This window comes from Salvelinus fontinalis, chromosome 30 (genome assembly GCF_029448725.1).
Source record: "Salvelinus fontinalis isolate EN_2023a chromosome 30, ASM2944872v1, whole genome shotgun sequence".
NCBI classification, from domain to species: Eukaryota; Metazoa; Chordata; class Actinopteri; order Salmoniformes; family Salmonidae; genus Salvelinus; species Salvelinus fontinalis.
Window position 1 is genome coordinate 22,237,707 of NC_074694.1, and position 22,180 is coordinate 22,259,886.

At 44.7% G+C, this 22,180-nt stretch overlaps 1 protein-coding gene across 2 annotated transcripts in view; it reads right to left on the bottom strand.

The window, feature by feature from the left end:
- akt3a (v-akt murine thymoma viral oncogene homolog 3a) overlaps positions 1 to 22,180 on the bottom strand; it is a 148,948-nt gene that overhangs the window by 22,818 nt on the left and 103,950 nt on the right. For both annotated transcript variants that reach the window (XM_055890030.1, XM_055890029.1), the window contains exons 3-4: positions 5,609 to 5,734; positions 560 to 671 (exon numbers count right to left, since the gene is read on the bottom strand). In XM_055890030.1, coding sequence (XP_055746005.1) covers positions 560 to 671; positions 5,609 to 5,734 — 238 coding nt within the window. The remainder of the gene's footprint in view (positions 1 to 559; positions 672 to 5,608; positions 5,735 to 22,180) is intronic.

Sequence of the window (22,180 nt, forward strand, 5' to 3'; positions counted from 1 at the left end):
GATATCATATTCAAAACTGCAAACATTTCTATCCACCCTATGGCAAAATTTGTAGAATTGCAGGATTCTTCAATTTCTTCTATCCGCTGGCAGGAAGGCCCCCAAAAGGCTAAGGCTGACTCTGACTACATGTGTAGGTATGGATGTGGATACACAGACCAGCAAGCCACTGCAGCCCCTCATGATGAGTTCATATGTTTTTGTGGCCCCACTCCCATCAAAGTTGACCAGCCCTCTTATAGATTATCATAGTAAACCATCAATTAAAATAGAACAGGTGAACAATTTATCTCAGTTTTACATGACCTCCTGACTTGAGAGCTACACTGTGACTTTTCATAGACGTACTGTTTTCATAGACGTACTGTTTTCATAGACGTACTGTTTTCATAGACGTACTGTTTTCATAGACGTACTGTTTTCATAGACGTACTGCTTTCATAGACGTACTGTTTTCATAGACGTACTGTTTTCATAGACGTACTGTTTTCATAGACGTACTGGGTAGGGGAAAAGCAGTCAGTTGGCCATAGATAAGCAGACTAAGGACTGAGCCTACCTTTCCTCTGGCGTGTCCACATGGAAGGTCCTCTCTATGACGGTGGTCCATTGTAGACATCTGATGATGAATGTGTTGGGCTTTGGTCGTTCTGTCTTCATCAGTTGGCATTCTGAGACAGAGAGAGGACAGATAGAGAAGCGTCTGTGAATATTCAGATTTACTAGATGTCAAATGTTGTGTCTGAGCTTCAGTTGCTGATAGGGCTGGGAATTGCCAGGGACTTCATGATACGATATTATCACGATACTTAGGTGCCGATATGATATGTACCGTGATTCTCACAATTCTCGATGTATAGCAATTTGATACTGCGATCTTATTGCGATTTGATGTTCCAAACATATTGCTCACTATATTGTCTGCTGTAAAGGGACAATAGAGAGCCATGAGGAAATTCGTTTTGAAATAAAATTGCAAATAATGTATTGGCTTACTATTTTATTTTTAATTTTTTTAAAGATGGGGAACAAGTTATAGGATGAGAAATACAGGAGTTTTGGCATAGGTACAGCCGATTACCGCTAGCTAACGCTACCTACAGTAGCTAATAAAACTAAAACTAAATTAAAACATTTACAAATCAATACTTGGGAGTCAAATATCAATATAATGTCATCCAAAAATAATATTGCATTATGTAACTGTAAAGATTTTTTCCCCAATCACTAGTTGCTGTTGATACTAGTTAATTGTGATGAAAGAGTAGGTTAGCTTTGTTATTGGGTATGTACATACACTGAGTATACCAAACATTAAGAACACCTTCCTAATATTGAGTTCCACCCCCCTTTTGCCCTCAGAACAGCCTCAATTCGTCGGGGCATGGACTCTACAAGGTGTCGAAAGCGTTCCACAGGGATGCTGGCCCATATTGACTCCAATGCTTCCCACAGTTGTCAAGTTGACTGGATGTCCTTTGGGTGGTGGACCATTCTTGATACACACGGGAAACTGTTGAGCATGAAAAACCCAGCAGCTTTGCAGTTCTTGACACAAACCGGTGCGTCTGGCACCTTCTACCATACCCCGTTCAAAGGCACTTAAATATTTTGTCTTTCCCATTCACCCTCTGAATGACACATACAAAATCCATGTCTCAAGGCTTAAAAATCCTTCTTTAACCTGTCTCTTCCCCTTCATCTACACTGAATGAAGTGTATTTAACAGGTGACATCAATAAGGGATCATGGCTTTCACCTGGATTCACCTGGTCAGTCTGTCCTGGAAAGAGCAGGTGTTCCTAATGTTTTGTACACTCAACGTAGATGGACTGTACTGCAGCAAACACAACACTTCGCACCAAGTTAAAGCTGTCTCATTCCATGCAGGAACACACACAGCCAGATGGGGCTTCAAGCCAACTGTGGAAAAGTTTTGCAATGTGCTCCACTGTCACCGCTACAGCAGCTATTGGGGACAATGTTCAGTCAGATGACAGCTGAAACAGAGTGTTGAGCCTGTACGTGCCAGTAGGTAATGACTTCCCTCCCTCAGCTGGCCTCATCTCTGCCGCCACCAAACGGCGGGACGGCCTAAATATAGGCGGGAAGGTTAATGACGACACGGCTAAGGTCGCAGGCGCACTCTACCTCTTTCTTCCTACTCCGCTAATAAAATGGAGTCTCCCACTGAGCGCCGAGAAAACAAGGTCACGACGGAGTTCCAGTAGGTGGTAGCGCTGGACACAACATAGTCATTTAAGGGGGAATACAGACAGAGGAGATTGTTTTGCTTCAGCTAAACATACTAGGAGAGAGCTCCAGCAACTGTACTGCCATCAATCAATAGGCATTTATATTGGAGTGTTACTGTAATATGCATTCAGATTCATTTCCCTATTCTGAAATCCCTAGTGGGATAGGGCCACCACCTACACTACTGTCACTATTAGTTCATCAGTTTGCATTCTTGTTATATAACATTCTATCCTCATTTGAACTCTCCACGTATTCATGTACTTCAATTTACCAAACTATATTGAAATGTAATTAACAAGTGGTATATATTAGAAACATGGGGCTCTGGAGAAGGGAAATATTCATCAGGGACCATAGCATTGTTTTCTAGTCATTTAGGTGAGTTATCTGAGACATACTTAGTGTTTGACATTAGACTGTAGCCTGTTGGTCAGGCAGTGTTTGACATTAGACTGTAGCCTGTTGGTCAGGCAGTGTTTGACATTAGACTGTAGCCTGTTGGTCAGGCAGTGTTTGACATTAGACTGTAGCCTGTTGGTCAGGCAGTGTTTGACATTAGACTGTAGCCTGTTGGTCAGGCAGTGTTTGACATTAAACTGTAGCCTGTTGGTCAGGCAGGCAGGGAGTGTCTCAGGCTCTGTCTGTATGTCTGTCAGTGACAGTATCTCTCCCCACGCTTGGGACGGACAGACAGGCAGGCAGGCGGGGCTGCACCATTCCATTTCACTGGCCCATTTGACTACAGCAGCCAGCGTCCCAGCACCACCTGGCCTCCCAGCTTTGGACAACAGATGTGGCAATACTGTAGTGCTGCCAAGCCAGCCGGGGCCGGATGTATGGCCACCCTCTCTCCCCCAGCCTTTAGATTAAAACCTGGCCGCGCTAGCTTCCTGACGGATGGAGAGAGAGAAAGCAAGAGTGAGAGAGTGAGAGAGTGAGAGAGGAGAGAGTGAGAGTGAGAGAGAAAGAAAGAAAGCTCCCTACATGTGTCCAAGTGGTAACACAGCAAGGCCGGATGAATTGATGGATGGACCCACCCTCTTAAACTGTCCTTTCTTTCCCCTTGAAAAACTATCCAGCAGCCAATCATAAGGCAAATCTGAGGCCATTGTCATTTCTGTTGTGTGTTGGGACAATAGGAAACTGTTGTAGTTGTTTCATGTCCATGTAATTACTGTGGCCTTTGTTGTAGGAACTGTGCCAAGGAGTCAAATGTTTCCACCAGCTTAGTGGCTATCAGCTTATGTCTAGTTGTTTTGGTAAACAGCTGAGGGATGGGGCTGGAGAAATGTAAAAACTTTCAAATTCATAGAGAAACATATGGATGCAAGGATGAACTATCCATGAGATGTAAATTATACTTTTGACCATGTTTTGAGGCTTTGAGGTGGAGTAAAACAAGCTTATATTTAGGGTTTTGATGTAATTTATAATGTATCTTCTTCAAGAATCAATGGGTGTACATGTATATCATTAATTTAAAAGTCCAGTTGATATACCAATCTCAGATTGCCCCTTTAAGTATACAGTTGAAGTCGGAAGTTTACATACACTTATGTTGGAGTCATTAAAACTTGTTTTTCAACCACTCCACAAATTGTTGTTTGTTCTTGTTAACAAACTGTAGTTTTGGCAAGTCTGTTAGGACATCTACGTTGTGCATGACACAAGTAATTTTTCCAACAATTGTTTAGACAGATTATTTCACTTATAATTCACTGTATCACAATTCCAGTGGGTCAGAAGTGTACATAAACTAAGTTGACTGTGCCTTTTAAACGGCTTGGAAAATTCCAGAAAATGATGTCATGGCTTTAGAAGCTTCTGATAGGCTAATTGACATAATTTGAGTCAATTGGAGGCATACCTGTGGATGTATTTCAAGGTCTACCTTCAAACTCAGTGCCTCTTTGCTTGACATCATGGGAAAATCAAAAGAAATCAGCCAAGGCCTCAGAAGAAAAATTGTATACCTCCACAAGTCTGGTTCATCCTTGGGAGCAATTTCCAAATGCCTGAAGGTACCATGTTCATCTGTACAAACAATAGTACGCAAGTATAAACACCATGGGACCACGCAGCCGTCATACCGCTCAGGAAGGAGACGCGTTCTGTCTCCTAGAGATGAACGTACTTTGGTGCAAAAAGTGCAAATCAATCCCAGAACAGCAGCAAAGGACCTTGTGAAGATGCTAGAGGAAACAGGTACAAAAGTATCTATATCCACAGTAAAGTCCTATATCGAGTCCTATATCGACATAACCTGAAAGGCCGCTCAGCAAGGAAGAAGCCACTGCTCCAAAACCGCCATAAAAAAAACAGACTACGGTTTGCAAAAGCACATGGGGACAAAGATCGTACGTTTTGGAGAAATGTTCTCTAGTCTGACGAAACTAAAATAAAACTGTTTGGCCATAATGACCATCGTTATGTTTGGAAGAAAAAGGGGGATGTTTGCAAGCCGAAGAACACCATCCCAACCGTGAAGCACGGGGGTGGCAGCATCATGTTGTGGGGGTGCTTTGCTGCAGGAGGGGCTGGTGCACTTCACAAAATAGATGGCATCATGAGGTAGGAAAATTATGTGGATATTTTGAAGCAACATCTCAAGACATCAGTCAGGAAGTTAAAGGTTGGTCGCAAATGGGACTTCCAAATGGACAATGACACCTAGCATACTTCCAAAATGTGGCAAAATGGCTTAAGGACAACAAAGTCAAGGTATTGGAGTGGCCATCACAAAGCCCTGACCTCAATCCTATGGAAAATGTGTGGGCAGAACTGAAAAAGCGTGTGCGAGCAAGGAGGCCTACAAACCTGACTCAGTTAAACCAGCTCTGTCAGGAGGAATGGGCCAAAATTCACCCAACTTATTGTGGGAAACTTGTGGAAGGCTACCCGAAACAATGGACCCAAGTTAAACAATTGAAAGGCAATGATACCAAATACTAATTGAGTGTATGTAAACTTATGACACACTGGGAATGTGATGAAAGAAATAAAAGCTGAAATAAATCATTCTCTCTACTATTATTCTGACATTTCACATTCTTAAAATAAAGTGGTGATCCTAACAGACCTAAGACAGGGAATTCTTACTAGGATTAAATGTCAGGAATTGTGAAAAACTGAGTTTAAATGTATTTGGCTAAGGTGTATGTAAACTTCTGACTTCAACTGTAGGTATCCCTTGGGAAAGAGGCCTCATGACCTCAATGGGACTTTCTAGTTAAAGAGGTTAAATAAATAAAACGAAATTGTCAAAATCATCTAGGCCTACTTATCACTGTAGCATATTATTGATTTAGATGAATTGACGTACTAGAAGCCAGCACAGTGGATGACTCACTTGCAACAGAGAAATTATTAAGGGGATAGGGTAGGTCTGCGTCCTGTGGCTTCTCTTTGTAACCTATGAACGAGCCGTCCGTTTTCAGCAGGAAGTAGCGTGGTCTCCAGTTCTTGATATATTCTCCTGTAGAATAAGAGAGAGAGAGAGTTTTTGTTAGTGCATGAAATCTGCCAGTCCATAGATTCAAGAACAGAAAGGTATGCACTCATAAAGCAGTTAAAACCACTTAATACATGTTTAAATGGTTTTATGGAACAGGTTTAAAAAGTTGTTGGCTCTTTGAGCTCTATGCGCAATTATTTTTAGTGCAGACATGATTGTTTTTACATTAAAGTGCAGTAACACAGCTTAACCCCTATAATCAGTATCATTCTAAAGTGGCTACTGTTTCAATATCCATTCACATCAATAGCTTTTAGACTCTCATCATATGGCTTTGCTATGTTTTGGGATTAACATGATCAAAATGATAAAAACATGTTTACGATCTCAGGGCTGAAATCACTCCCCAACGATCATGTGCCTCATTTTGGGTTAGACTGGGGGACGCCTATCCACCTGCCCCGGGATTTAGGCTAGCCCTGTAGAGAGGGAGGTCAAATCTCCATCAGGGGGCCAGAGCAGACACCTTTTACCCTCCCGGGCGGCAGCAGCAAAAAAACAACATCTGCTAAGCAGCTGGTTATCCCGCATTACCAAACAAAACTTCTGGTGCAACAGCCTGCTCCATCTAATAACCAACAGCAGGATTACAAGGGTGTCAACATCTCAGCACACAGCGCTACATCATATGCACAGCACCGGGTTCAACACAGGATACTGGAGAGCATAGGCAGCACATCTGCTTTTTTAACATACACTGAGTGGACAAAACATTAAGAACACCTGCTCTTTCCAGGACATAGACTGACCAGGTGAATCCAGATGAAAGCTATGATCCCTTATTGATGTCACCTGTAAAAATCCACTTCAATCAGTGTAGATGAAGGGGAGGAGACAGGTTAAAGAAGGATTTTTAAGCCTTGAGACATGGATTGTGTATGTGTGCTATTCAGAGGGTAAATGGGCATGACAAAACACTTAAGTGCCTTTGAATGGGGTATGGTAGTAGGTGCCAGGCACACCAGTTTGTGTCAAGAACTGCAACGCTGCTGGGTTTTTCACACTCAACAGTTTCCCGTGTGTATCAAGAATGGTCCACCACCCAAAGGACATCCAGCCAACTTGACATAACTGTGGGAAGCATTGGGGTCAACATGGGCCAGCATCCCTGTGGAACGCTTTCGACACCTTGCGGTGTCCTTGCCTGACGAATTGAGGCTGCTCTGAGGACAAAAAGGTGGGGTGCTACTAAATATTAGGAAGGTGTCTGTAGTATTACAACTACTGTGTAAGGTGCATACTAGAAGCTATGGTAACTGTTAATGGAAGAAGTTTGGAATTTGACTTGAGAGGGAAGGTACTACACTGCTGTCTGCCAAGATAGAAATCATAGCACTTAACTGGAGTTTTTAAAAAGTAGCAAACAATCATATGCAAATGTTCTTCTTCTTGTTAATTTATTTTTGTTGATATTTTCCATTTTACAATAGATTTTTACTGTAGGCAAGAAGATTGAAAATGTCAATGAGACCGACAGTCAAACAACGATCTAAAAAGTACCATTCTTTAGTCCTTCCGCTTCCACATATAATACTAATATAACCATTATGTTCAATATTCAGTTCCATTTAGTTTCAGCATCAGGCCATTTCTGCTCCAGCCTCATTCGTGTGGATGGACACACTGAAATCCTCTATAATGGACGAGATGTGAAAATCCTAAAACGTGTACTTTGTGTTTTTAACTCCTGGTAATTAGCCTACCATCCCGATGGCTGACACGCACGCCTCTGTGACAGCTCTGATCACTTCTTTTTTTTTACACCGGGAAGAGAAAATAAACAACATGTTCTATTTGTAACATCCACTTAAAGCATAATGACAGCAGCTTTTCTTAATTAACACATCAGAGAAAAACACCTGCTCATGTTAATTTGAGGAGACGGAGGTCTTTGCCGGTATGCCTCTGTGAGGCTGGGGTCTGTGGGAGGAGAGGACAGGAGGGGAGGAGAGCAGCTGAATGCAATGCAGTACGCCGTGGGGACAGGAGCCACCATAGGTAGCAAGGTCTCTCCTCCGACTCGCTCACACAGCCTGTCACAGGATCTCACCACTAACACTTGGTAGATAAATAAATTAGGCCTATAAATTATTCTTGATCAAAACAAGACATAAATGTAAGTATAGACATTTGCTACCAGACGGAAGAGTGGGCGTGACACAGTTAATTGCATGAAGTCACTGAGAGGGAGATGTCTAGCGTTTGAATTAATCACATGTACTGGATTTAAGCCAGAAGGTAACAGAGTGTTAAGACAGACAGGGTGGTCTTTAATGAATGCTACAAATAGGTGTCCCACCAGATTGCACTTAGTGTGTGAGTGTAGCTGTATTTGGTCAATGCAATATTCAATCTGTGGTGCTGGGTTTGCAGTGAGGCAAATGGTCCAATATCCTGGACTGAGGGTTAACCCAAACTGGGAACCAGACTATGTAGAGGGGGTAGCCAGAGGTGGAACAGAAGGGGATGGACAGTTACACCCACATATAGTTCCAGCTCTCAGTCTCAACTGATCAAATAGTGTTCCATCAAACTCTCAACGCTGGCCCTGGTCATAATGACTCTGCTAGCTCAAATTCTGAACATCTTGAATGAGCTGCTGTAGGCAGATACTCCATGTTATATTTTGGGCAGATTGAGAAAATGTCCTGCATTCAACACAATACTGTTTTTTTGCAGTACGATGCAAACAGTTGAAATAAAAATTCCGCTCAGCCACCCACAGAATCAGTTCTGAGAGAGACTGTTCCAACAGATCCAATTGCACAATTAAACCAACATACTGTATGCCACTCAATTACAAGACCAGATTAATTGTTCATTTGTCAGTGGACTGAGACAGGCAGGTGGCTGTATGAATCTGGGAATGGACTTCGATGGGCCAATTCCACCGACAGATGAGCTCTTCACCAAAAAACTTTCAGCGGCCCAACACCGTTACAGCTCCTGAGACCGTTCTAAGAACCCACACCTCCATCTTCTTGTTCATTTGACGCAATCAGGTTTTTAGTTTTCAGAAGGAAAAAAAAAAACACAGCCCATTTGTTAATCAGCCCAAACAAGTATTTAATTTAATGCTTTGGCCGGAGCCGGCCTGATTTGCAGATGGGCTTGTGACGGGAGCCCTGGGACCGGCGGGCTGCCACGTTCCAGCACACAGGGCTGGGCGCTCCAAACCTCCAACCAGCTTGTCTGGGCACCGCCAGAGACAGAGACAGCCGCTCCTGCAAACAGTGCCCCAGCCCCCAGCCCTCAGCCCAGGCACCGACATGAGCACAGAGACATGGGCAGCACCAGACCTGGCCAGACGGAGGGAGGGATGGATGGAAGGAGAGAGAGATGGAGAGAGAGAGAAGAAGAGAGGGAGGATAGAGAGAGAGAAATCTGTCTGTACCTGGATCTGCTGTTTCTCCTCACCATGTAGGTTGTGTACCATGGCAGCTTGCTGAGGGAGAGCGGCTGGACCCACTTTGTCAATTTGGCCAAGCTAACAGGAGAGGAAGCTCTCTGACAATAGCACAAAACTACCTCATGTTATCTTCTTTTTACACTGTTTAACTGAGAATGGAGACACTAATAAATATATAACCAAATTATACATAATTTAGCTTACAGTTTACAAGTTATAGGTATTTAGAGGCTATTTATTCAATGTGTATAAAACCTGTATAAACTGTACTGTATTTATAATTAGATAACAATATTTTAGGTTGACAATAATTCTATTACATCATTTCTGATATATCACGCCTTACTTTTATTTTCTTGCATAAGTAAAATCAGGATTGTGCCTCTACTGCCATTCATTCAGTCAATGGGTGATTCCAATTAGACTGGTTAGAATTTCGCCCTGACCACAATGGCTGCCAGAATAGGGTGACTAAATCAATGGAGGCCAGAGAAGTCAAGGGGTGATCCTTTAGTGATGCAAAGCTGCAGGGATTTGCTGTATTTTCTACCTGAATTGCCCAGAAAGACTTAGGAGTTGATCCCTTAGAGATGCCGGTCATGTCCCCAGTGAAGACACTCAGACACAACAAGGTGGTCTGAGCTCTGATCCTCTGGCATGCCTAGATAGCTGGGACTAAACAGTGGGCTACATCCTGCATGCACACTTTCCCTTACCATCAACCTGGGATTCCCAGGTAATCCACGCAGGGTAAATGCATGGGTAGGGAGGAAGGTGTGTCCTATACTCCTCTACGTGTGAAAATGAAGAAGAAGTGAAGTAAGAGGAGGGCACTAAAACGAAAATGGCCATTAGAAAGAGATCCTGTACACTGTTCAGTTCTTCCAGACCATGAAAGACTTTCTCTCTTTTTATTTAGTTCAGACTCGGTGTGTGTGTGTGTACTGTGTTCCCATGCCCCCTGCCATAGGCTTGTGACCGGGAAGTAGCCCCAGGCACAGCTGCCCTGCTGCTCCAACCCAGAGGCTCTCAGACATCTTATGTGAAATCCAGGGCTGGCTCAAGCCAATCCACTTACAGTGTATTAGTGTCATTACCAGGCTGCCCAGAAGGGAGGGGTGGCCAGGAGACTACTTGGCTTCTGGGAATGGACACGGGGGTGGTGGCTGGTGACAGTGGTAGTACAGGAGTGAAAGCCAGACTGACTCTGTATGCCCTCTGTTTAACTGTTCCTCCCACAGTGAACTACAGTGAATGATCAGAAGAACACTTCCCCGCCAACCAGTGGGGAAAACAACCAGTGGGGAAAACAACCAGTGGGGAAAACAACCAGTGGGGAAAACAACCAGTGGGGAAAACAACCAGTGGGGAAAACAACCAGTGGGGAAAACAACCAGTGGTTACCTAGATTAGCCCAAAAAGCACAAACTTTTTTTCATAATGCAATGTACTTGTTGTCTGCTTGTTTTAGTCAATTACAAAATACCTTTAAGAAAAATGCAACATGTCTAAAGATTATTTGTCATCATTGCCTGCTCCCGAGCTTACTCACTACTTCGAAAAACGTAATCAAAAGACAGTACAGTATGAAGATAGGCTAAAACTGCTTCTCCAATAGAAATTGCCGATCACTCTTGTAGGTCATTGTGACGTTGGCTAACTGAGCTCAAGTTATTGCGTCTAACCGTCGTCTTGCGCCAAAATGCGCATGTCAATGTCATCAAATCAAAAGCACTCCTTGATAAAAAGTAGTTTCTCATGAAAATTAAAACGTGTTAGGTAGTCACTTTCACGAGGTTGGAGTAATGACATGTTCAACTACTAAAGACATTGAGACCAATCTATGTTGTGCCTTTCGATTTCAAGAAAATGAATTCTCTCATTGACTTCTCAATACCCCAAACCCCGGCCTGGTCTGTTTAGTCTGTTTCACAAGCGTTCCCGGAAGTCTCGGGATGTTGCGCCTCTGGGTTTAGAAACTCTGTGACGTAATGCCCCTTTTCATGATGGTGCTAGCAGCCACATGAGTGAGTGCTAGCATCAAAAAAACTAACGGACTATACAGCTACAAGTTGTGAGTGGCACTTCTAGTGGCCGGGGACTTTAATGAAGGCAAATTTAAATCCATTTTACCTAATTTCTACCAGCACGTCACGTGCAACCAAAGGTGGGGAAAAAACTCTAGACCACCTTTACTCCACACACAGAGACGCATACAATGCTCTCCCTCACCCTCCATTTGTCAAATCAATTTTGGGGGGGGGGAACTTTGACCCCTTTCTCTCCCCAATTTTGAGATATCCAATTGGTAGTTACAGTCTTGTCCCAACGCTGCAACTCCCCTAAGGAGTTGGGATAGGTGAAGGTCGAGAGCCATGCGTCCCCCGAAACATGATCCTGCCAAGCCGCACTGCTTCTTGACACGCTGCTCGCTTAACCCAGAAGCCAGCCGCACAAATGTGACACAGCCTGGGATCGAACCCGTGTCTGAACTGTGATGCAGTGCCTTAGACCGCTGAGCCACTCGGGAGGCTCCATTTCGTAAATCTAACCATAGTTCTATCCTGCTAATTCCTGCTTACAAGCAAAAACTAAAGCAGGAAGTGCCAGTGACTCGCTCAATATGGAAGTGGTCAGATGATGAGGATGCTACGCTACAGGACTGTTTTGCTAGCAGAGATTGGAATATGTTCCGGGATACATCCAATGGCATATTGAGGAGTACACCACCTCAGTCACCGGCTTTATTAATAAGTGCATCGACGGCGTCGTCCCCAGTTGATATACCAATCTCAGATTGCTCCTTTAAGTATACTGTTGAAGTCGGAAGTTTACATACACTTAGGTCGGAGTCATTAAAACTCGGTTTTCAACCACTCCACAAATTTCTTGTTAACATACTGTAGCTTTGGAAAAGTCGGTTAGGACGTCTACTTTGTGCACGACACAAGTCATTTTTCCAACAATTGTTTACAGACAGATTATTTCACTTATAATTCACTGTATCACAATTCCAGTGGGTCAGAAGTTTACATGCACTAAGTTGACTATGCCTTTAAACAGCTTGGAAAATTCCTGAAAATTATGCCATGGCTTTAGAAGCATTTGATAGGCTAATTGACATAATTTGAGTCAATTGGAGGTGTACCTGTGGATGTATTTAAAGGTCTACCTTCAAACTCAGTGCCTCTTTGCTTGACATCATGGGAAAATCAAAAGAAATCAGCCAAGACCTCAGAAAAAAATGGTAGACCTGCACAAGTCTGGTTCATCATTGGGAGCAATTTCCAAATGCCTGAAGGCACCACGTTCATCTGTACAAACAATACTACGCAAGTATAAACACCATAGGACCATGCAGCCATCATACCACTCAGGAAGGAAACGTGTTCTGTCTCCTAGAGATGAACGTACTTTGGTGCAAAAAGTGCAAATCCCAGAACAACAGCAAAGGACCTTGTGAAGATGCTAGCGGAAACAGGTACAAAAGTATCTATATCCACAGTAAAACGAGTCTTATATCGACAAAACCTGAAAGGCAGCTCAGCAAGGAAGAAGCCACTGCTCCAAAACCGCCATAAAAAAGCCAGACCACGGTTTGCAACTGCACATGGGGACAAATATCGTACTTTTTGGAGAAATGCCCTTTGGTCTGATGAAACAAAAATAGAACTATTTGGCCATAATGACCATCGTTATGTTTGGAGGAAAAAGGGGGAGCTTGCAAGCTGAAGAACACCATCCCAACCGTGAAGTACGGGGGTGGCAGCATCATGTTGTGGGGGTGCTTTGCTGCAGGAGGTACTGGTGCACTTCACAAAATAGATGGCATCATGAGGAAGGAAAATTATGTAGCTATATTGAAGCAACATCAGTCAGGAAGTTAAAGCTTGGTCGCAAGTGGGTCTTCCAAGTGGCTCTGACTCTCGTCGGATGTGGCAGGGCTTGCTAACTTATAATGGACTACAAAGGTAAACCCAGCAGTGAGCTGCCCAGTGATGGAAGCCTACCAGATGGGCTAAATGCCTTTTATGCTTGCTTCGAGGCAAGCAACACTGAAGCATGCACGAGAGCACCAGCTGTTCCGGATGACTGTGTGACCACGCTCTCTGTAGTTGATTTGAGCAATACCTTTAAACAGGTCAACATTGACAAGGCCGCGGGGCCAGATGGATTACCAGGACGTGTACTCAGAGCATGTGCGGACCAACTGGCAAGTGTCTCCACTGACATCTTCAATATCTCCTTGACCGAGTCCGTAATACCTACATGTTTCAAGCAGACCACCATAGTCCCTGTGCCCAAGAAAGCAAAGGTAACCTGCCTAAATGACTACCACCCCGTAGCACTCACTTCAGCAGCCATGAAGTGCTTTGAAAAGCTGGTCATGGCTCACATAAACACCATCTTCCCGGAAACCATAGACCCACTCCAATTCACATACCGCCCCAACAGATCCACAGATGACGCAATATCAACCACACTCCACACTGCCCTTTCCCACTTGGACAAAAGAAACACCTATGTGAGACTACTGTTCATTGACTACAGCTCAGCGTTCAACACCATAATGTCCACAAAGCTCATCACTAAGCTAAGGACCCTGGGACTAAACACCTCCCTCTGCAACTGGATCGTGAACTTCCTGACGGGCCGCCCCCAGGTGGTAAGGGTAGGCAACAACACAGCTACCACGCTGATCCTAAACACGGGGGCCCCTCAGGGGTGCGTACTTAGTCCACTCCTGTACTCCTTGTTCACGCATGACTGCGTGGCCAAGCACAACTCCAACGCCATCATTAAGTTTGTTGACGACACAACAGTGGTAGGCGTGATCACCGACAACGATGAGACAGCCTATAGGGAGGACTTCAGAGACCAGGCAGTGTGGTGCCAGGACAACAACCTCTCCCTCAAAGTAAGCAAGACAAAGGAGCTGATCGTGGACTACAGGAAAAGGAGGGCCGAACAGGCCCCCATTCACATCGACGGGGCTGAAGTGGAGCGGGTTGAGAGTTTCAAGATCCTTGATGTCCACATCACCAACAAACTATCATGGTCCAAATACACCAAGACAGTGGTGAAGAGGGCATGGCAATGCCTATTCCCCCTCAGAAGACTGAAAAGAATTGGCACTTGGGTCAAGCTTCCTGTCATCCAGGACCTATATACTAGGCGGTGTCAGAGGAAGGCCCAAAAAATTGTCAAAGACTCCAGACAACCAAGTCATAGACTGTTCTTGGCATGCGGTACCAGAGCGCCAAGTCTAAGTCCAAAGGCTCGTTAACAGCATCTACCCCCAAGCCATAAGACTGCTGAACAATTAATCAATGGCCACCCTGACTATTTCCATTGACACCCACCCTTTGTTTTTACAATGCTGCTAGATCTCTCTGTACTTTGCTCCGTTCATTTTGCCTCAATCCTGACTAGTCTCCCAGTCCCTGCTGCTGAAAAACATCCCCACAGCATCATGCTGCCACGACCATGTTTCACCGTAGGGATGGTGCCAGATTTCCTCCAGACTTGACGCTTGACATTCAGGCATAAGAGTTCAATCTTGGTTTCATCAGACCAGAGAATCTTGTTTCTTATGATCTGAGAGTCTGTAGGTGCCTTTTGGCAAACTCCAAGTGGGCTGTTATGTGCCTTTTACTGAGGAGTGGCTTCCGTCCGGCCACTCTACCATTAAGGCCTGATTGGTGGAGTGCTGCAGAGATGGTTATATGGTTGCTTCAAGTTGTGTATTTACGGTATTCTATGTATTGCCTTGAAATCAACTCCAATTCACACAACATTTTTTAATGGTGCATGCAATTGGCACGCTGACTGCAGGAATGTCCACCAGAGCTGTTGCCAGAGAATTGAATGTTCATTTCTCTACCATCAGCCGCCTCCATTGAGCCTGTTTGGGATGCTCTGGATCGATGTGTACGACAACGTGTTCCAGTTCCCGCCAATATCCAGCAACTTCGCACAGCCATTGAAGAGGAGTGGGACAACATTCCACAGGCAACAATCAACAGCCTGATCAACTCTGTGCGAAGGAGATGTGTCGCGCTGCATGAGGCAAATGGTCACACCAGATACTGACTTGTTTTCTGATACCTTTTGATTTAAGGTATCTTTGACCAACAGATGCATATATGTATTCCCAGTCATGTGAAATCTATAGATTAGGGCCTTATGAATGTATTTCAATTGACTGATTCCATTATATAAACTGTAACTCAGTCAAATCTTTGAAATTGTTGCATGTTGCATGTTTATATTTTTGTTCAGTATAATTGCATGGCTTCAGAAGCATTCACAATGATATAGGGTCTAGGACTACAGTAAATTGCATTATGGCTGAGCATGATCATGCCAAACATTGTCAATAAGCAAGATTAAAGGCCTAAAAAGAGAACAAATAAACAAATCTAAACAGCGCTGGATAGGCTGCGTTTCCGCTGCCTACAATTAGCACTTTGGATCATGTTTTTAAGGACACTCCTAAAATATTTCCAACCCCTTCCAAATGAGCGCAAGCACGCTGATGTTAGACAGGTAAAATGTCAAACCTGGCGTTAAAGCTGGAAAATGCCAGTGCGCCAGTTTTTACATGACCAAATGGCAAACTAATGTGCATTTGACACTAGCGCCGCCTTAATGCCAGCTGAAAATTGAGCCCTGGGGGTCAATGGGAAATAATGTTTGTTCTCCCCAATTTGTGGGCATGGTCGATACCTTCTTATGACGTGAATATCGACTCAAGATTAATAGGCAAGTTAAGTGTAGTTATAGTATTGTGTAGTATTAATCATAGCGATGGACTAAAAGCACATAAAAGTCCACTGCACTACATGCTATCCATTCTAGGGACACAATGACATCAGTGCTCTCACTTCACTAGAAGATCTCCCTTCCTGGCATATGACAAGATTCCAACAGCGATTTCATTTCCGAGAACAGCCCAGATGTATGATTAGTAGTGCCATGATGAGTAGTACTGTGGTGGTGGGTTCCTCCAACAGGGTGGCTCTGGTTCTGGGGGCCGGCAGCCACAGGCAGATTGAGTGGGGCGCCCAGGGGACCCTGGTGGTCCCCTGGGGCCCAGGGAGATTTCAGCCCCGCCAGCTGCACACAGCTAGCCCTCCTGGTGCCCCTCTCTACCCCCCCAGCTGGTGCAGCGTACTGCAGATAGAGAGGTCAGATCATGGGCCACCGTAGCCACACACTCACCCACACATACGTGTACAGAGACACATTACCAGACGGCCGGATACAAAAACAACAGTCACTGTAGCCCAGCAATACAGCTCAGATCAACGCTGGCATTACACATACTAGCTTTCAGGCTGATAGATAGTACAGCTGGTAGTACAGTGTGAGAGTAAGGGTGATTACTCTCATGACATTGTTTGTATACGCAACAGGAGCAATGAGGATAACTATTGACTTCTGAAAAGAGGTTTAGATTAGTGAAACTTTTTAGTGAGACTTAATGAGACTTTCAACTGGTAGTAAAGGATGAGAGTAAGGATGAGACTTTCAACTGGTAGTAAAGGATGAGAGTAAGGATGACTTTCAACTATTAGATGCACTCTTGAACTTTTGTATAATTACATCCAGTCATTTTGAAAGTGGTGTCCATGAGCCAAAATGGGTCACCGTTATATTGTGTCCTACATCATCCAATTGTGTACTTTGTCATCCATTTTGTGTGATATGTTACGAATTTCTTGTGCTTGAGATCCTGGAGTGCATCTCTAACGTGAATCTAACAGTGAGAAGGAGGAACTGAGTAAACTATAAAAACTGACATTACAGGCGGCTGAGATGCGTTTCAAAATATTGCATGCGATATGGATCTCTTGTGATATAGATATTGCACATGTCAATATTGCGATTCAGATTTGAATTGATTTAATTGTGCAGCCCTACTATGTATTACCAAGTAATGATTGATCATTCCTCTTATGTACAACTTCTGATTTTGATTGAAATAGGCTTTATTACAGAAATCTTCTCATGTGTAACAAAGCAGCTGTCACAAATGTCTACATTCAAAATCTTAAGAAGCTCCATCCTTAGACCTTTAGCTAGATCTGACTGAGAGACTAATGACTATGTAATCCCATTCCCTGTCTCCCACACAGCACCTCTCCCCTCCCCTTCCCCTGCCTCCCCTCGCCTCTCCTCTCCTATTGGTCAGTCCCTGTAAAACTAGCAGTGCTCACTAGATGGCGCTGGCTCCCTAGAGCAAGCTCACTGTCTCCCCGGCTGCCTGCCTGGCTGGCTTCACACTCAGCACAGAGGGCCACAGTAGTCGGTGAGTGACGGAGACACTGCAGCCAAGAGGCCCTCTCTCCCTAATCCCCTTTCCCTCTCTGGAGCACGAGGGGGGGGGGGAGGGGGGTATGTGTGTGTGTGTGTGTGTGTGTGTGTGTGTGTGGGTGGGGGGGGGGCAGATCCTCCCAACTGGCACAGGTGGCACCGTGGCTATGGCGTGCACCACCCCTCCAGCTAAAATGCAAACACCCACTTTCCTAATCCCAATCTGAATTATGGAGAGGCGGGTCCGTCCCCGAGACCCCGGGGGAGGGGGATGAAGGTCGGTTTACTAAACACACAACCTGGGAGGGGAGGGGGACAGGGGTTCATTGAGCTACTGTACCTACTGTCCTCCTGCTCTCTATACTGATTATAGAAGATTCTGCAGACAGGCCTTCAATTAGCGAGGGGGTAAAGTTTGGTCACATGGGTAACGTTGATCCTCCGAATGAGCCTTTTCTTTACCCTACACAGGACATTATAGACTAGTAATGCACCGATGTCCTCAAATACACAGGTCAGGATGCTCACACATACCTACAAATCCTCAGCTCAATGTCCCGTACATTACTCAATGAAGACATTACTCAAAACAATGTGCCAGTGAAACCTAATGCCCTCAAATTCCCAACACAAATACAGATTCACACAGAAAATGGGTTAAACTCACTACTTGACACATTCGATTACCAATGTAATAGGCTAATTGAGTTGGTGTTGGTGGTGTGCTACATTGTGTTAACCTGTTGTATTTTGTCTGTAAGCCTGTGATTGTGTTTGCTATGAAAACACGGATAATTAATATGATTATCTAAGGAACTGTGACCCAATTAGAGCTCATAATCAAATAGCCTCAATTGCTGTTATTGCCTCGATCTGTTTTCCAATCTAATTATTTTACTTGTGTAGATAGACTTGAGCGGTGCTGTTTGAATATATGTAATGGAAGGTCACTGCATCATTTAAAGGTGTAATGCGTAGGCATAATGTTCCACATCAATAAGCACCATGTGATGGTTGATGATATGCTTACTTACTTCACCAGATTGGATCTGATGTACACTGTTGGCATTTTAAATGTCCTTGCCTTTGCTGTCCTTTGACTTTATCCTTCACTTGATGTCACTGCATGAATTACCTTGACCAGCCTTCTCTTTGTTGAGTATAAATTACTATTAAAATAAATCATGAAACTTCAATAACATGATTAGAAAGCAAGTAAAAGCTTGGGGAATGATCTGAAACTACCACTGAAACCAGTCTTTACATGGGTGTCTGCTAGATAGTCACAGTAATGAAGAATACATAATAAATGCCATACTATACAGAAACACAGTCCTGTGAAACACCTAACATCTCTTAACAGTTTGGACAGCATTTCATCACTTTTATGCCTCAGCACTGTTGTAAGTGTGAACCACAATGTTAATATTTCAACAGCAATGTGGTCTCATTCATAGTGTGAAATTCATACAAGCTCCTCCCTTCATTTAACATGATAATCCTCCTATTCTTCAGAGACGACATGATTGAACCAACCAGCGCGTAGAGGCCAGGGTAGACTAATGCTGTCAATAGGACTGACAGGGGGAGGAGAGGACACAGACTACCTCCCAATGGTTGCCTGACACAGACAGAGGTCAGGGAATTAACTTTTAGTTAAGGACTGGTGGGGAGCTTCCCTGAGTGGAAGTCAGGATTCCCAGAAAACAGTGAGGAAGGATATTAGACAAAGGGGTTGTTTAAGGTCAGAGTGCACTGCTGCTGCTGCTCATAGTATTTAAAGTAGCGGATTGCATTCCTCTGACAGGGAACCTGAACATCAATACCAAATTTATCATGATTTAGCCTACATTTCAATAATGAGTTTCCCTGACAGACGGAGTAGTAGAGGTGAATTAGCTAGCCTGAATGAGTATATTCTAATGGTCATCTCTTCTAATGGGCACACTTGGTGGTACAGGCTAAGAAGCCATTTCAGATATTCAGAGGCTGACCGGCCTGGATGTTCGGGGGATAGAGAACCAACTCAGGGGTTAGAGAACTGACGGGGTCAAAGGGTGTCAGTGTGCTGAGACTGTCACCATCACCACAACTGTCATTATTAACTCATCCCAGTCACAGGGTGACTCCCACATGTTCCACTGGGCCCCTGGACTGGACACAGCCATGTATTATGGATATACACAGCTAGCAAGAGAGGACCTGGAGTCACCTTCAATATGTTACTAACAGGAACTGATACAGTCAAACAATTAGGCAATTAAATGTGCGGTGTGAATGAGTGCTAAAACTCAATAAAAAGTTGTATGTAACAAATATGCTAACTTTGGTTAAAGGCTAACTCAAACACGTTGGTTATGTTGGACTAAATCTTCTATCAAAGAGCGGAAAGGAAAGTGGACGTTGTTCATAACAGAACAACAACAGAATCACACAAATTGTAACCACTGTATCTGATCAGTGCAGTGTAAGGCAGAACCAACAGTCTGAGCGGAGTCTGTACAGTACAGGCCAGGCACAGCAGCGGTGGACAGGTGCAGGACTCAGGGCTCTGTGCTGCTGTGTGGCCGTGCCTGTCTGCCTGGCTCTGTGCATGTGGTAGAGGCTCTGAATGGCCATTATATCCAGAGTGGATGGATGGGGCTATATTCTATTATTTATTCAGCAGTGCTGGGCTGAGCAGGACCAGGGCTCTGGGAGGCAGCTGGCGAAGGGGGGACAATACAGGATCCCCCCTGCCCCATTGTCCACCACCCCTCATACCCCAACAACGCCCCACTCCTCACCCCACTCCTCCACCACCGCTTTTGTGCTGTGTCCTGTCCTTCTCTTCCAGTAAACTAACCCCCCCTGAACCCTAAACACACACACACACACACACACACACACACACACACACACACACACACACACACACACACACACACACACACACACACACACACACACACACACACACACACACACACACACACACACACACCAGCTGATAATCCCCTGTACCCCAGCACACCGCAGAGTAAACAACCAGGGACTGTCATATGCGTCCCCCCACACTCACACACACCAAATCCACTACCACCCATATTCCCACGCCACACCCCTGTACTCAACACTAATGAATTGAGACTAACAGTGCCACCAACCCCAGCCAAACTCATTTAAATGGGCCCATTCAGAGAGCTCATTGAAGCCCAGACAGTTAGAGCACTTGAGCTCACAAACTGCTGTCTGTAAAGTGGAGCTGGTGTTTATGATGTAGTGGGTGTCCAACGTCTTTTTGGAGTTGGCGAACCCCGTGCAGCCACTGGAGACCTTTAAACAGAGCTAAAGACAGAGAGATTTGTCTCCCTCTCCTTAACCAACTTCTGTGTTGGTCTGCAGCAAATCTCCATTGATTTTTGCTGTATTGTTAATAGCTTGCCCAGATGAATGAATAGAAAGGATGCTAATATTGCCAGCTGGGCTGTGGTGGTTATATATCTGTGCACTGTCCTTTGTTCCATCCTGCCTTGAGTAAAATATCAATACAGCAGTGCTGTCAGGAAGAGGAGCAGTTTGGCCCAGACCAAGATGCCTCTCTTTCTCCCTTAATTGCTCTTGGCAAGCAAAGAAGATAGGCAGTGTTTGTCTTTCTGCTCTATCATTGACTTTCCATCCACCGTAGCAGAACCACTTCAGAATTCATCAAACCATAATTCATACACACTTAAGACAAATAATATCACACCATTACAACTTAGCAGACTCTGCTGCTTTTTCAGGAAGCTATGAAAAATACATCAACAACAAGTCTTCTTACAACAGAACTCCCTATTCATTTTCTTCCAGTACATAAGTAGCCTTGCACGAACCCTGGCTTGTACGAGACGCAAAGGCTCATACTATAGGAGCAGGAGCCTTTCTCATGTTTCTGTAGTGTGAGGCAGCTTGATGTACAAGTACACCCCCTGGACAGGACGCTAGTCTATCACAGAGCCTTACTCACAATCTGTCTCCTTAATGCTGAGTGCCAAGCAGAGACGCATCGAGTCCCATTTTCACAGTGTTTGGTATGACTCGGCCGGGGATCGAACTCCCAACCTTCCAATCTCAGGGCGGACACTCTAACCACAAAGCCACTGAGTTGGTAAGAGGTGCATAAGAGGACATTGAACTACTCCTCAGAAATGCTGAGGAGAATCATCAATGATCCAGCTTGTGATCCCTTTTATTGCCCCTGATTAATAAGTTATTGCAGCGTCTTGACGGGTTGCCAACCCAAGCGCATCCTGACTTGACCCTGGTAAACTGCTCTCCCTGGGGGTAGACAGTGAGTGAGGATGGGCTCTGTCGGTCAGCCCAGCCCAGCCGCTTTGTGAGGACGCTACCGGGGGGTGTTAGGGGGTGGCGTGACCTGGAAGAGACCACAGCTGCCCCCCTGTCCCTCCACACCCCAATAACAAGACCCAGAGTTGGATGGCAGAGTGGTTTCTACAGTGGAGTTTCTCCCAGTCACGACTGCTCCTGTCCTGTCAGATTCAGCCTTGGAGCTCAGGGATGAACCATCCCAGCGGGAATTGTGGATGTGATCTGAGACAGAGATGAGGTGAGAGTGTGTACTACTGTCTACCTAACCCAAACACCCTCCCCCCTCACTTCCACCCTACTCCAAACCACACTCAGACTGTCCCCACCCA